A 13,088-nucleotide genomic window follows, 5' to 3' on the forward strand; every position below is an offset into this window, starting at 1 on the left:
GAGATGCCAGTGCAGGGGGAATGAGAGGGGGAAAGGCCAGAGCAGGGGGAAAGAGAGGGGAGATGCCAGAGCAGGGGGAATGAGAAGGGGAGATGCCATGGGCGGGGGGTGACAGTTAGAAAACATGTTTTATGATGAGAAAGAGCCGAGGTTTACTCTAAACTGTGGTCCAACTTGTTGCGTCTCGCCCCAGATGTTCACCTGGAGCTGGAGAGTCGTCTGGCCAACTTCATGAACACGGAGGAGGCCATCATCTATTCCTACGGCTTCGCAACCATCGCCAGTGCCATCCCGGCCTACTCCAAGAGGGGCGACATCATCTTTGTGTATGTAGTGTCTCTCCTAACCAGGGCTGTAGTACTCGAGTCTGGACTCTAGAATTCATTCTGTTGTGTCTGACTTGTCTTGGACTCATTTGAATCTGGACTAGACTTGTCTCTGACTCGGCCATTGGACTCGGCAAATATTCTCTTGGTCTCCACCGAGTCCAGCACTACACGTTTTTGTTCTAAAGTAACTTCCTTCTTCAAAACAAATCCATTGATGAAGGATTAGTTTAGTTTATAATCCATCTAGGACGGGCGTTGCCATTGGTTGCCTGGGATACGGCTGGCCGCGTCATATACCTCAGGGCATCAATTAGTTTCATTAGACACAGCCACAATGTCAGAGGACACTTAGAGGTCGCCCCACATGTCAGTTTTTTAGTGACACGTCTGTTGCTTTTTATTTGTTACATTTTAGGTAGGTTTTCCAAGTTAAATTACCTAATTTGATACTACAATGTTGTAATGTTGCAAATGAAAATGCAAAAAGATAATCTTAATATAGAAGATATACTGTCTCTCACATCATATAAATTATGAACAGGTAAGTGGTCTTGAAAAGGATTCTTTTTTTCTGTCTTGGTTGGGATTGTCTCTTATTTGGACTCGGTCTTGACTGGTCCTGGTTTTGGACTTCTCTTGGACTTGACAAAAATAATCTGGACTTCAGCCCTGCTGTTAGCGTATACAGAGCGATATTAAGCCAGGATTCAGTGATCACGTTGGTCTTTTTCTTTTGAAACATTTTGTCACTGCATCATTGGAGGGAGCTCCGCTGTAATTGAGCTGAACAAAGACTTAAAACTACAGTTATTGGCAGGCTTAGTTCCCCGAAGGTTGAGGTCAGAGTGCCACGGTTGAGTCTTTTCACTTTTGTGTTGTGTGATCAGGGACGAAGCCGCCTGCTTCTCCATCCAGAAGGGTCTCCAGGCGTCCCGCAGCTTCATCAAATACTTCAAACACAACGACATGGAGGATCTGGAGAGGCTGCTCAAGGACCAGGAGCTGGAGGACCACAAGGTTAGGACCGAGTTATTCAAAATAAGAATTTATACTATTTATCCCGCATGGGAGATTACAATACTTGTGTCTCCCTACAGATTGAGCTGCTGCCCCCTTCGCACCCCCCAATGTGATAATGTGATTATAATCATGTGACTTGTGCTCTCATGCTCACAAAAGCTGCTTTCACTCAGTCTTTGATAAATGTCTTACACAAGTCTCACACACTTTGTTTCTGCTGCAGAATCCTCGCAAAGCTCGAGTGACCCGGAAGTTCATTGTAGTGGAGGGACTGTACATCAACACTGCAGACATCTGTCCCCTCCCAGAACTGGTACGCACCATAGCCTTCATCACGGAGGCACATGTTACATGTCCATCAACATCAGTCCGTCTAATATTAGTCAAAATAATAATACAAAATTCAGCTTTTTTAACTGAAAAAAGTTCATATACACAAGGTTTATTGACCATTCATACCAAAAATAAGTCTATAGTGCTTAGAAGTTGTTGTGTATTGTGGTGAATTTTTTTTTTCAACAAACCGCTTTTTATTGAGTTCTAGCAGAATAAGAGACTCTAAAAAGTATAAGGTCTTTTTTCACCAACTTTATTCCACACCAGCCGCGATGTTCCGTGCAGCGATCCGTTGTTGAGTGAAGAAAAGATAGTTTGGGATATCCAGCAATCATGTAGCTAACGCTGGAAGCAGGAAACGAGTCAAAGGCGGGAACATTATTCCCCCAAAATGTTTGACAACAGAGTTTTTGAGAGCATTGTCATCATCAATTTGAAAAATCACAATATATCCACATTGACTTTGACATTTAGATAATTAGATTATTAGATAATTAGATAATTTGTTTATTAGTCCCCAATGGGGAAATTACTGCACTACACTCTGTGTACACACTTTTGTTAGTACTCACACACAGGCCTGAAATACACACACATGCTCAGGACCTATACATGCACTATACATGGAGAGATGTCAGAGTGAGCGGGCTGCCAGCTGAACCAGCGCCCTGAGCGGTCGGGGGGGTACGGTGCCTTGCTCAAGGGCACCTGGCAGTGCCCAGGAGGTGAACTGGCATCTCTCCAGCCACCAATCCACGCTCCCAACTTTTTGGGTCCATACGGGGATTGAACCAGTGACCCTCCGGTTCCCAACCCAACTCCCTATGGACTGAGCTACTGCCACCCCAATTTATTATTAATTTAAATATAGAGGATGAAAAGTCAGCCTTGAGGGTAAGGGATGTTAAAAAACAAATATTTATTTATTACTCTTTTAAACTAATTAAAGTTTTGAGTGACTCCCAGGATACATATTTTAGTTATATGTCCCTGTCATGTGACCCAGATAATGTAATAACACTAATACACAGCCTATGAAGTAAACCACAACTCTTTATTATCACAAAATAATAAAAGTGATATCTCACTGTTTCCCCTCTTGTCATATTTGTTTCTATGAACGTGGATAGTATCAAGTGCCAACAATTGTTAAAAAAGAAAATTTTAATGACCAATAATCTAAACCAAAATCTAAACAAAACCAACTATTACCAGTCATACTCTTTAAGACCTTAGCTAATTAATCAAAGGAACTGATTATTTAAAACAAAAAAGACATGGTTGTAATATTAGTTGCAGGACTAAATCGTGGGTGGGTAGGTGTTCCTCACCAGCCCTAAAAACAATGGTCATCTACTGAGTGGCTGGGAAGATTTGAACCAACCATTTGACTGGTAGACAAACAAATGAATTTTGCTGCCAGCAGGACAGCTAATGGTCAATGCTCAGTTAACGGTGGAAAAAACAACAGAATAAGAAACATCCCTAGTTAAAACCGTACAGCATGAACTATAGATCCCATAAACTGCTGCTGCATTACATGCACATCTATTTGAAGTGGAGGGTTTTTTCTGCATGCCTCTGCTCTGTTGCCTATTGATTGTGTTGCGGTTACCTTCCAGCTGAAGCTCAAGTACAAGTACAAGGTGCGGATCTTCCTGGAGGAAAGCATGTCTTTTGGTGTGTTGGGAGAACACGGCCGAGGAGTCACAGAACACTTCGGGGTCAATGTGAGTACGCCCAACTTTAAATGCAGAAATACTAAATATTGGCCCAGTCGAAGGCTAGCACCTGAATTTAAAAAAAATCATGGCGTCCCTATATGGAAAGCGGAGTTACAGAAACATTTTGATATGAAACACACAGAGGCCATTTATATGCAAATACCATAAAAGGTACATTTTTATCCCAGTGTTATTGTCTTTTTAAATGTTTTATTTCTCTGGTATATATTATCTGGGAATTATTATATATTCCCCATCTGGAAACGTTTTGGGCATATTTGTGTATAATAGTACCAACATGGTACCATTTGTGCCATACGCAGGTAGACGACATTGACCTGATCAGTGCCAACATGGAGAACGCCGTGGCGTCCATCGGAGGCTTCTGCTGCGGACGCTCCTTCGTCATAGACCACCAGGTAAATACAACACCACGTTACTGATGCAAGTTGAACTGAATGGGCAACAGGAGAGTGCAAACCTCCGCCCAAGCCACGCCCTCTCTCATATTGTTAATACAGGGGGAATTTTTCCAGTCGAGGCCTCACTTTTCCCATTTCCGACACCACATGAATGCAGCATAAATGCCCTATTGCAATGAAATTGAAAGTGAAAAATTACTTGTATGTGCCGTGTAATTCGGATCTGATCCAAAATGTAATGGGTTCTTCCTCTGGCTATGCTTCACCCTTCCACCAAAGTACTGGAAAATCAGGCCAGTAGTTTTTTTGTAATCCTGCTGACAGACAGACAGACAGACATGAACTAACTCATGGTTCAGACAATGGAGGGAGAACACACAAAAGGGTGGTGGTGTGAACACTCCGTGACATCAGTGATGTCTGTGAGAGGAGGAGTATAGTGTATGAAGATGTTGCATGTTGAAAGAATGACAAAACAAAGCGACAACCAACCAGAGTCCTGTACTGGCTCAACAGATCAGTCAGTCCATCCAACCACAATCTATGCCATTTCAAATTGATTGGTCAGTAAGCAGTGCTTTATAACATAACCTGCTCCAGAGCAGATGAGCTGTTTAGCATATGTTACCACTGGGATTCTGATAGTCCTGCTGTACAACAAATCCCTATTTCTATCTTATTTTGACACCTGCTTCCTTTCCTTTCTTTCCTCTTTGAAAAAAGCACTTTTGCAACTTTCAGGAGTACACTGTGGCAGTCAGTCCGGATACAATATCCTCAAAATGGAAGTAGAAGGATTTTTGGATCTTTGATTCATTTCACACAGTATTTGTAGATGTCTTCCTTGGCAGGTGGCACAGAACTTGTCAGCACTTAGCGGCTTGGAGAGTGTAAGCACAGCGCTAACAGTGTTTATATTCCTCTATCCAGTTTACCTTTGGAACTTTTGTCTTATCTGTGAACTCAGAACATCTGCTGATGACGTTCACATGATTGGCAGTATGCAGAGGTCGACTACTGTTCTGCAGGCAGCTTTTCCAGATCCACATAAGAGCCACAGAAGTTCTGCATGTCCTTGATCTTCCATAGTGCTAAGCAGAACAAGAAGTGCTTTTACACTGAGAGCAAAGTTATCAAGAGCATGACCATCGCCTACTCTGATAGTAGGGAGATCCATGATGTTCCTGAGCTCCTTCAGTGCTAGTTGTCTACGTGGCCCATGACATTCCTCAAGAGCATTGATGGGTTCAGTGTATGGGTCAGAAGCATAGGAAAAGGCAAGAGCTAGTCTTGGTCCAGGAGAACATGATTCTGTTTCATTAGGGTTGAGTCAATTACTGACAGTCATCCGTAACATCCTGTACTGCATTTCCTCCTCTCGGGTAAGGTCTGGGAACAGACCCTCAACCTTCTATACATGTGTTCTGCCAGTAGGGGTGCCGAAGGTCTCCTGGCCTACCTGATGACCGTTAATTTGTTTGGTCTGTAATCCCATTTCTCAGTAGAAATCTGGGGGTGGCTGTACAAAACATCCCTATTTCTTTCTTATTTTGACACTTGCTTTCCACACCTATCTCACATCCTTTCCTCCTGTCTTCACCACTGATTGTTTTTTTTGCTTCCACCTTAATTACTAGATTGAGTTCACCTGGTCACTCCTCCTTTAAACATGCACTCCTTCTCAGTCTTTTCCCCACGTTCACATGCGGTGGCAGCTGGTAGGATGAGTTTTACTTAGTACCTTATTTCTTGATAACGATTATCTAGTTACTTTATGAACATGTGAGAATACTAACTTAGGTTCTGTTTTCTATTTGTTTCTTCCTAGATTCTCCAACCTGTCTGTTTGGTTCTGTTATACATAAATTGCCTCATTTAATTTTATTGAATAAAACTTACCTACTAACCTTCAGCTGGACAAAACCTTTCTGCGGCTCATGCATTCTGACCGATGCCCCACCAACCTCAAAAACTGAACCCTCCTTTACACCCGCTAAAAAGTGAGCCTGCGTCGTAGGACAGAAAGCCCAAGCTTATCCCTGAAGTTACCTCACTAACCCCAGCCCTGCTCTGTAGTCCAGGCTCAGGGACACATGGGGAGCTGAGAGAGAGACAGCAGGGCTGCTCCCACTGTCAACATGTCTGCCCCTTAGGGTTTGATCAAATTGCTATTAAAGCTAATATACTGTATCACTGCTTTTTATTTTTATTTTTGTGTGTATATATATATATATATATATATATATATATATATATATATATATATATATATATACGTACAACAAGCAATTGTTTTTCACAATACTGAACTTTAATATCTGTTTGTTTAGTCCAAGTAATATCTCCAGGGAGGGATTTGTGAAAAAAAGCAAAGGTCATAAACGCTTATCTATGAACTTCAATATCCAATGGAAAACTAAGTTTAAAATACTTTTTTTTTTTTTTTAAGTTTATAAATTTGATAGTAATGGTTCAGCTGGGATATGTAGACCAGAAAGGGGGACATCCCACGCATCTTCTCCCCCCCCCTTGCCATAAATCGCACCCTGGATAACACGATATCCAAAAACAGTATTGCAATTCCTTCATATGGTGCAGCCTATCACTGCTCCACATGAAGCTCTGACTCACAGTTTGAGAGATTCTATCCTCAAATGGTCCAGTCCACTGATCCACATCAAGCTCCATTCTGAGAGCAGGGCGAGCACCTGCGGAGCTAATCCCATCAGTGATGGCTCCTTTTATCAAAGTGAGCGAGTAAACCATGCCACGTGTTTGACAAGTTAGAAAGTTTACCTCAGTGTGGAGTGTTTGAGACAAACTGTTGCCAGTGTGTCGGATGGCGTGTTGCTGTGTCTTCACAGTAAGACAATAACTCGCCCTCATGGTTTGCTCCACAGCTGCTTTTCTAAAACACGGCATGGATTGTTTTTCTGCATCTCTAATTGTTGAGTCCTCATATTTTCCCTGATGGCATTTAGATTTTTGTTCTATTTTTAATTTGGTCCAACGGTAAACAAGACTTAGTGAGGGAGTGGTCTCAAGCCTTTTTAAGAAGTATCCAAAAGCAGATTTAATGAGGTTTTCCTCATTAGAGTTTTCCAGCAGACAACAGCCCCGCTTGTAAAGCCAGAGCTACACAGGAATGTCCTCAAAACAACAAGGTCCAGACATTACTGTCACGGTGTTCTTTTTCATTGTCGTTTCCATTTGTAGGTACTGTTTTTTACTGAAATATAAAATAAGATTTGGTTTTAGTTGTGGTAAAATCCCATTCCTAAAGACAATAACTGTGCGTCCATAACAAAGTCAGATGAGTGTTTTGTGCTTGGCAGCGTCTGTCGGGCCAGGGCTACTGCTTCTCTGCCTCGCTGCCCCCCATGCTGGCTGCTGCTGCCATCGAGGCCCTCAACATCATGGAGGAGGATCCAGGTACACGCTCAGTCTGTGGCTTTCTTTGAGAGAGGGCTGATTACACGGATATTTTGAGTAAGATGCTAGTTGTGTTTTCAGGCCGTTTCCCACTCACTCATCTGTCCTCATCTGTTTTGCAGATATATTCACGGTCCTGAGAGAAAAGTGCAAACAGGTTTACACAGCGTTACAGGGGTAAGTTCACGGTCTGCCACTGGGGCTTGACTAAAGGCCTCTATGTATGTTTGAGTGGATCTAAAAGTTTAAAATGAAATGATGCTGGTGTACTGAGGATTTGGGGCCCTTCGTTGCTAAACCAAGCACAACATCGAGAAAAGCGGCAGCGCTGAATATTGTGTGTTTGGTCCCGTGCAGTTTGTACTTTAAGGTGTTCCTGTTCAAAATATGGGAGGAGGGAATGAAACGTCAGTGCATTTCTCACCACAGACTGACCGCTGCAGGAAACTGTCTGACATGGCATGTCTGGGGAAAGCAGGTGCAAAATCTGCAAAGAACATGTATTTAATTAACTTTAAATTGAGTCACTGCAAATGAAAAGATTGTCTGGAAAGTGACATTACCACAGCTCAGTTTGATGTGGCCAACAGGGCAGCAGCCAGTTACACTCCCTCATGGTTTTCCTTCAGTTGCTCCTGTTTATTTTGCTGGATGGTACTGGCTCACAGCACCTCCAGACTGCTATGGTTAAAGGAAACAGCCGTTATTTTTATCTGGACTTTTTTGAGCTTTCGAATATTTCCTCACATTGAAGCTACCTCCTGTGGGGTGAACACAAGATTCCAGTCTGTCCATACTCTGTCAGTAGTCCAAGTTTAGCAGCAGCAAACTGCTCCCAATATTCAGAGGTGGTCTGGGACACACACTGTAGGCCACTTCCTTACAGTGGGGAGAACAAGTATTTGATCCACTGCAGATTTTGCACTCCCAAAGCAGGTAGAGGACTGTAATTTTAACCATGGGTACACTTCAACTGTGAGAGACGGAATCTAAAACAAAACTCCAAAAAATCAAATTGTTTGATTTTTAAATAATTGGAATTTTATTGCATGACATAAGTATTTGATACCTCAGAACTTAATATTTGGTACAGAAACCTTTGTTTGCAATTCTAGAGGTCATTTCTGTAGTTCCTGTAGTTCTTGACCAGGCACACTGCAGCAGGGATTTAGGCCCCCTCCTCCACACAGACCTTCTCCAGATCCTTCAGGTTTTGGGGCTGTCGCTGGGCAATACGGACTTTCAGCTCCCTCCACATTCATAGCAGGACAGGAAATACCCATTAAAACACATAGACACAACCCTCTCCCCTATGCCCCACCCCATTTACTTACCCCATTGAGTAACTACTCATGTAGTGCAGTGCAAATGCAGTGGTCACTCAGGATGTGTTTAGAGACCCATTCTGCTGCCAGGGGGAAACACACACACACACACACCCACACACACCCACACACCTAGGGCTGTCCACTTGGGATCAGATCACTCAGATGGATTTAACGAAGCAATCTCAATGTCCTAATATACTTAATATAAACCTGCTTAATAATAATTTAGTAATGCTTACTATGAGTGGGGGGAAAAAATCTTTTGCTGTGATTTTTAAAATCAATTATTTTCCCTAGATTTATGTTTTTTTCATTATACACACACACACACACACACACACACATATATACATAAGAATAAAAATCACTCACAGAAATGCAATGACCATGATAAGGTTCTCCCCCCCGATGTATGACAGGACTCCAGGTCTGAAGGTAGTAGGAGTGCAGTTTGCACCGGCGCTTCACTTACAGCTGGAGAGAAGTTCCGGCTCCCGAGACTCTGACATGCAGCTGCTCCGCACCGTTGTAGAACATGTAAGTCCCACCGCAGTCCCACACCACATGATATCTCAAGTTATTTCATTATGGACATACATAGAGGGTCCTACTCACAAAGTCCAGATGTAGCATGACTAGGGCTGGGTACCCAATTCAATACTTTCTAGGCGCCGACCAAAGATCCTCGAAAGTGTTGCGTATCAAAATTTTAATACCTAAGGAGTAAATATCATCAGCGTCAGTGAGCCAATCAGCACGCTTCTACCAAGATCTAATGTCTGTAATTGGCTGTCTAACGTTAAACGTCGTAGAGACACGCAGGAAAAACTCTACGTTACACAGAGACGGCTCACGGAGTCAGAGCTGAGAAATATAAAATATTAATTTGAGCCGTAATGTCAATTATTACTGTTTTATAAAATTGGTATAGAAAAAAAAGTACCATCTTGGAACTGGTATCAAAGTCCCAATGTTGGTATAGGTACTGGTAGTGAATATTTTTGAACGATACCCATCCCTAAGCATGACAGTATACATTTGAAACTCTTGTCCTGATTTGGACGAGGCTCGTCATACCAAGTTCAGCTCTGTCACATGTTACGCCAGTCATGTGACCAGTGAAGAAACAAACCACAACATAACTACCCACGTCTTCTGGAGATTTTAATCTCTATCTGCTTAATAATGTTTAAACGGCGTGTCAAATCGTTGGCCTGGACCAACCGTGATGGTTGACACATGCTTCAGTGTTTGTTGCTCAGCGGCTCACGGTGGTTTCCATGTGTTCCACATCAGTGCATGGAGAGAGGAGTGGCTCTGACCCTGGCTCGGTACCTGGAGAAAGAGGAGCGTTTCCTTCCCTCCCCCAGGTAAGAGGCTCTACTGTGCTTTGGATGCAGTGCAACAGAAAGTAATTAAGCAGAGTCTCGCTTTCACCCGTGTGTTACACCCACAGGATCTCCTTTCAGTCTGCTATCCAGTAATGGAATGCAACTTAGTACCGGTTTAGCTCCTGAGACATCCAAAGTTAACCAAGTTACCGTCTGCAACACTGGAAATGCAACGATGCACCGGGACCGTATTCTCTTATTGTAAATGAATGACTTTCTGTAAATAGGACCTCGGGGTAACACTAACTCCGTAATCTACAGTGGGCAACACAGCAGCGCAAAGAAAAGGAAAGAGCTTTAAGACAACAGGTGGGGGGAGAACACTACCACTGTACTCCAAAGGGGGCGCTAGAATCAACACCAACTGAAAGTTACTTATAGCCACTTTCAGTAAAGGATCTGAGTACTTCTTCCAACATTGCTAATATACTGTATGGCCATATATATGACAGTGGGCGGTCTTTGGTGTGGGAGGTCTGGGTTCAATTCCCACTGCGATACATCAACCAATGTGTCCCTGAGCAAGACCCTTAACCCCTAGCTGCTCCTGAGGTGTGCAGCCTCAAATATACTGTAGCAATTATATGTTATAGCTTTGGATAAAAGCATCTTAAATATGTGATGTAATGATTTACTGTTGTTGTTAATGAGACACTTTATCTTTCATTACCATCAACACACACACTTTACTATTCTGTCACACACAAGCACACACTGTACTTTATTCTGACTCACACACAAACCTGTACTTTATTCTGACTCACACACACATTCTTGCTCTCACAAATACTCACTAAAACACCAAATGTGGATTAATCCGCCGCTGAAAATAGTCCCCAACAAACTCACTGTTCACTCGTGGATGGGTAATGTTTGTTAAAAACTATAGAGAGCAGCTGTATTAGGAAACCACAACCTTTTTTTCCTCTTTTCTTTTTAAAAGCACACATGTGTGAGCGGTTTATAAAGGTTGGAGCCCCAGACACTCAGGCAGAATGTATCGAGACATGGATTAACAGCAGGTTTTATCACTGTAGCAAAAATGGACAACGAAAGTTATTCTTAAAGAGGAGGAAACGTTTCTTCTTGGTGTTTCATGGTCTGTGTTTCATCTTGGGCTTTGGGAAACACTGATCCACCTTTTTCACAATGTTTTGACATTTTGGAGACCAAACACATGATCCAGTCATCCTAAATCTACTGGAGATGGAGGCCAGAGAGAGCAGAGGAGCATACAGTGCATATGGAAAGTATTCTGTGTTTGACTGTTTTCACATTTAGTTATGTTACAGCCTTATTCCAAAATGGATTACATTTTTTTTCCTCAGATTTCTACACTCAATACCCAATAATGACAACAAAAGTTTATTTAAATGTTTGCAAATTTATTAAAATTAAAGAACAAAATATAATATGCTCAGCAATAACAACCTCAAGTCTTTTGGAATATGAAGATTAATGTATCCTTTTTTGTCCCACAAGGGGAAATTACAATTTACACTCTGTTATTACAGTGGAGCATATATTACAGCCTGCACATGCACTAAATGGAGAGATGTCAGAGTGGGGGGGCTGCCCACACAAAGACACCCCGAGCAGTTGGGGGTTTGGTGCCTTGCTCAAGAGCACCTTGGCAGGTGAACTGGCAGCGCCCCAGCTACCACCCCCCCCACCACACTTTGGTCCGTATGTGGACTTGAACCAGCAACCCTTCCAACCCAACTCCCTACAGACTGAGCTAATCCATCATAGAAGCTGTCGAGCTCCATCAGGTTGGATGGCGAGCGTCGGTGCACGGGGACGTTCAGATCCCTCCAGAGATGTTCAATGGGATTCAGGTCCGGGCTCTGGCTGGACCGCTCTAGGACATTCCCAGAGTGGTCCTGAAGCCACTGCTTCCATATCTTGGCTGTGTGCTTGGAGCTGCTGTCCTGTTGAAAGATGAACTGTCGCCCCAGTCTGAGGTCGAGCGCTCTGGAGCAGGTTTTCTTCCACGGTGTCTCTGTAAATTGCTGCATTCATCTTCCCTTCAATCCTGACTAGTCTCCCAGTTCCTGTTGCTGAAAACACCCCCACAGCCCGATGCTGCCCCCACCATGCTTCACTGTAGGCATGGTGTCGTCTAGGTGGTGAGAACATCTCAAGGATGATCAGTGGGAACAGAACGCACCTGAGCTCAAAGTGAAGGCTTATGTCCAAGTCATTTCTTAGTTTTTCTATTTTTAACAAATTTGCAAAAACCTCAACCAACTTTTTTAAGTTGTCATTATGGGGTATTATGTGTAGAATATTTAGGGAAAAAAATCGATTTCATCCATTTTGGAATAAGGCTGTAACATTACAAAATGTGGAAGAAGTGAAGCGTGTGAAAACTTTCCATTTGCTGTGTAAATGATCAGTGTGTGAATAGATGGGGCCAGTTCTCCAGTGAAATACGAGAGCAAAGACCGGCCTTATTCTGCTGTCGTAGCGATGTGTGTTACTGCAGAGGAGGAGCTTTTTTATGCCTGAAAAATATTTAAATGGATCCATTTTAACGATCATTTTTCAAATCGAGAGTTCCACGCTTATTAAAAGAAAAACACTTATTCCAATCCATGTTCTTTTCCTTATATAGAGTGTTGAGCCGTAGTGATGGCGTCTCGTGTTCTAAAGCTCCATGACAGGTTTTCTTTTACACAGTGAATGTTGAACTCTAGCTGAACTAAACACAAATCGCATTGTAATCGCAATCTCGGCCTGTGTGTCCCAGTATCAGGGTGGTGGTCACCGTCGAGCAGACGGACGAGGACATCCAGAAGGCCGTGGCCTGTATCCGGGAGGCAGCGGCAGCCACCCTCAAATGACTGGCGACCCGGAGCAAACCCCCCTGGGGCGTTAGCAGCCGTCCACCCAGGGGACGGGGTAGGACGGCACTGTGAGGGGACACTCCCGACTCGACTGAGAGTCCCACGTTCTATCTGCCAGCCTGGCCTTTGTTTCTCTTTTTTATTCTTTGCCTCTGTTGTTTGTTCTCATCCATCATGTGTAGGGCTGGGTGTTTTTCTAAAATATTCCACTTTGATACCAGGTCCTAAACGATACTTTTTCCCATACCAATTTTATA

General features: G+C 43.0%; 1 protein-coding gene and 1 long non-coding RNA gene across 2 annotated transcripts in view; one reads left to right on the plus strand and one right to left on the minus strand.

Moving 5' to 3' along the window:
• LOC117959448 overlaps positions 1–704 on the minus strand; it is a 22,110-nt gene extending 21,406 nt beyond the window's left edge. Inside the window, exon 1 of the long non-coding RNA XR_004659938.1 lies at positions 694–704. This is a non-coding gene — a long non-coding RNA (uncharacterized LOC117959448). The remainder of the gene's footprint in view (positions 1–693) is intronic.
• sptlc1 (serine palmitoyltransferase, long chain base subunit 1) overlaps positions 1–13,088 on the plus strand; it is a 16,669-nt gene extending 3,581 nt beyond the window's left edge. The window contains exons 6-15 of the mRNA XM_034896600.1: positions 194–326; positions 1,217–1,346; positions 1,573–1,662; positions 3,308–3,415; positions 3,733–3,828; positions 7,167–7,263; positions 7,386–7,440; positions 9,011–9,128; positions 9,888–9,961; positions 12,735–13,088. Of these exons, the coding sequence (XP_034752491.1) occupies positions 194–326; positions 1,217–1,346; positions 1,573–1,662; positions 3,308–3,415; positions 3,733–3,828; positions 7,167–7,263; positions 7,386–7,440; positions 9,011–9,128; positions 9,888–9,961; positions 12,735–12,828 (995 nt within the window). The 3' untranslated portion in view covers positions 12,829–13,088. The remainder of the gene's footprint in view (positions 1–193; positions 327–1,216; positions 1,347–1,572; positions 1,663–3,307; positions 3,416–3,732; positions 3,829–7,166; positions 7,264–7,385; positions 7,441–9,010; positions 9,129–9,887; positions 9,962–12,734) is intronic.

Source organism: Etheostoma cragini, chromosome 16, assembly GCF_013103735.1.
Source record: "Etheostoma cragini isolate CJK2018 chromosome 16, CSU_Ecrag_1.0, whole genome shotgun sequence".
NCBI classification, from domain to species: Eukaryota; Metazoa; Chordata; class Actinopteri; order Perciformes; family Percidae; genus Etheostoma; species Etheostoma cragini.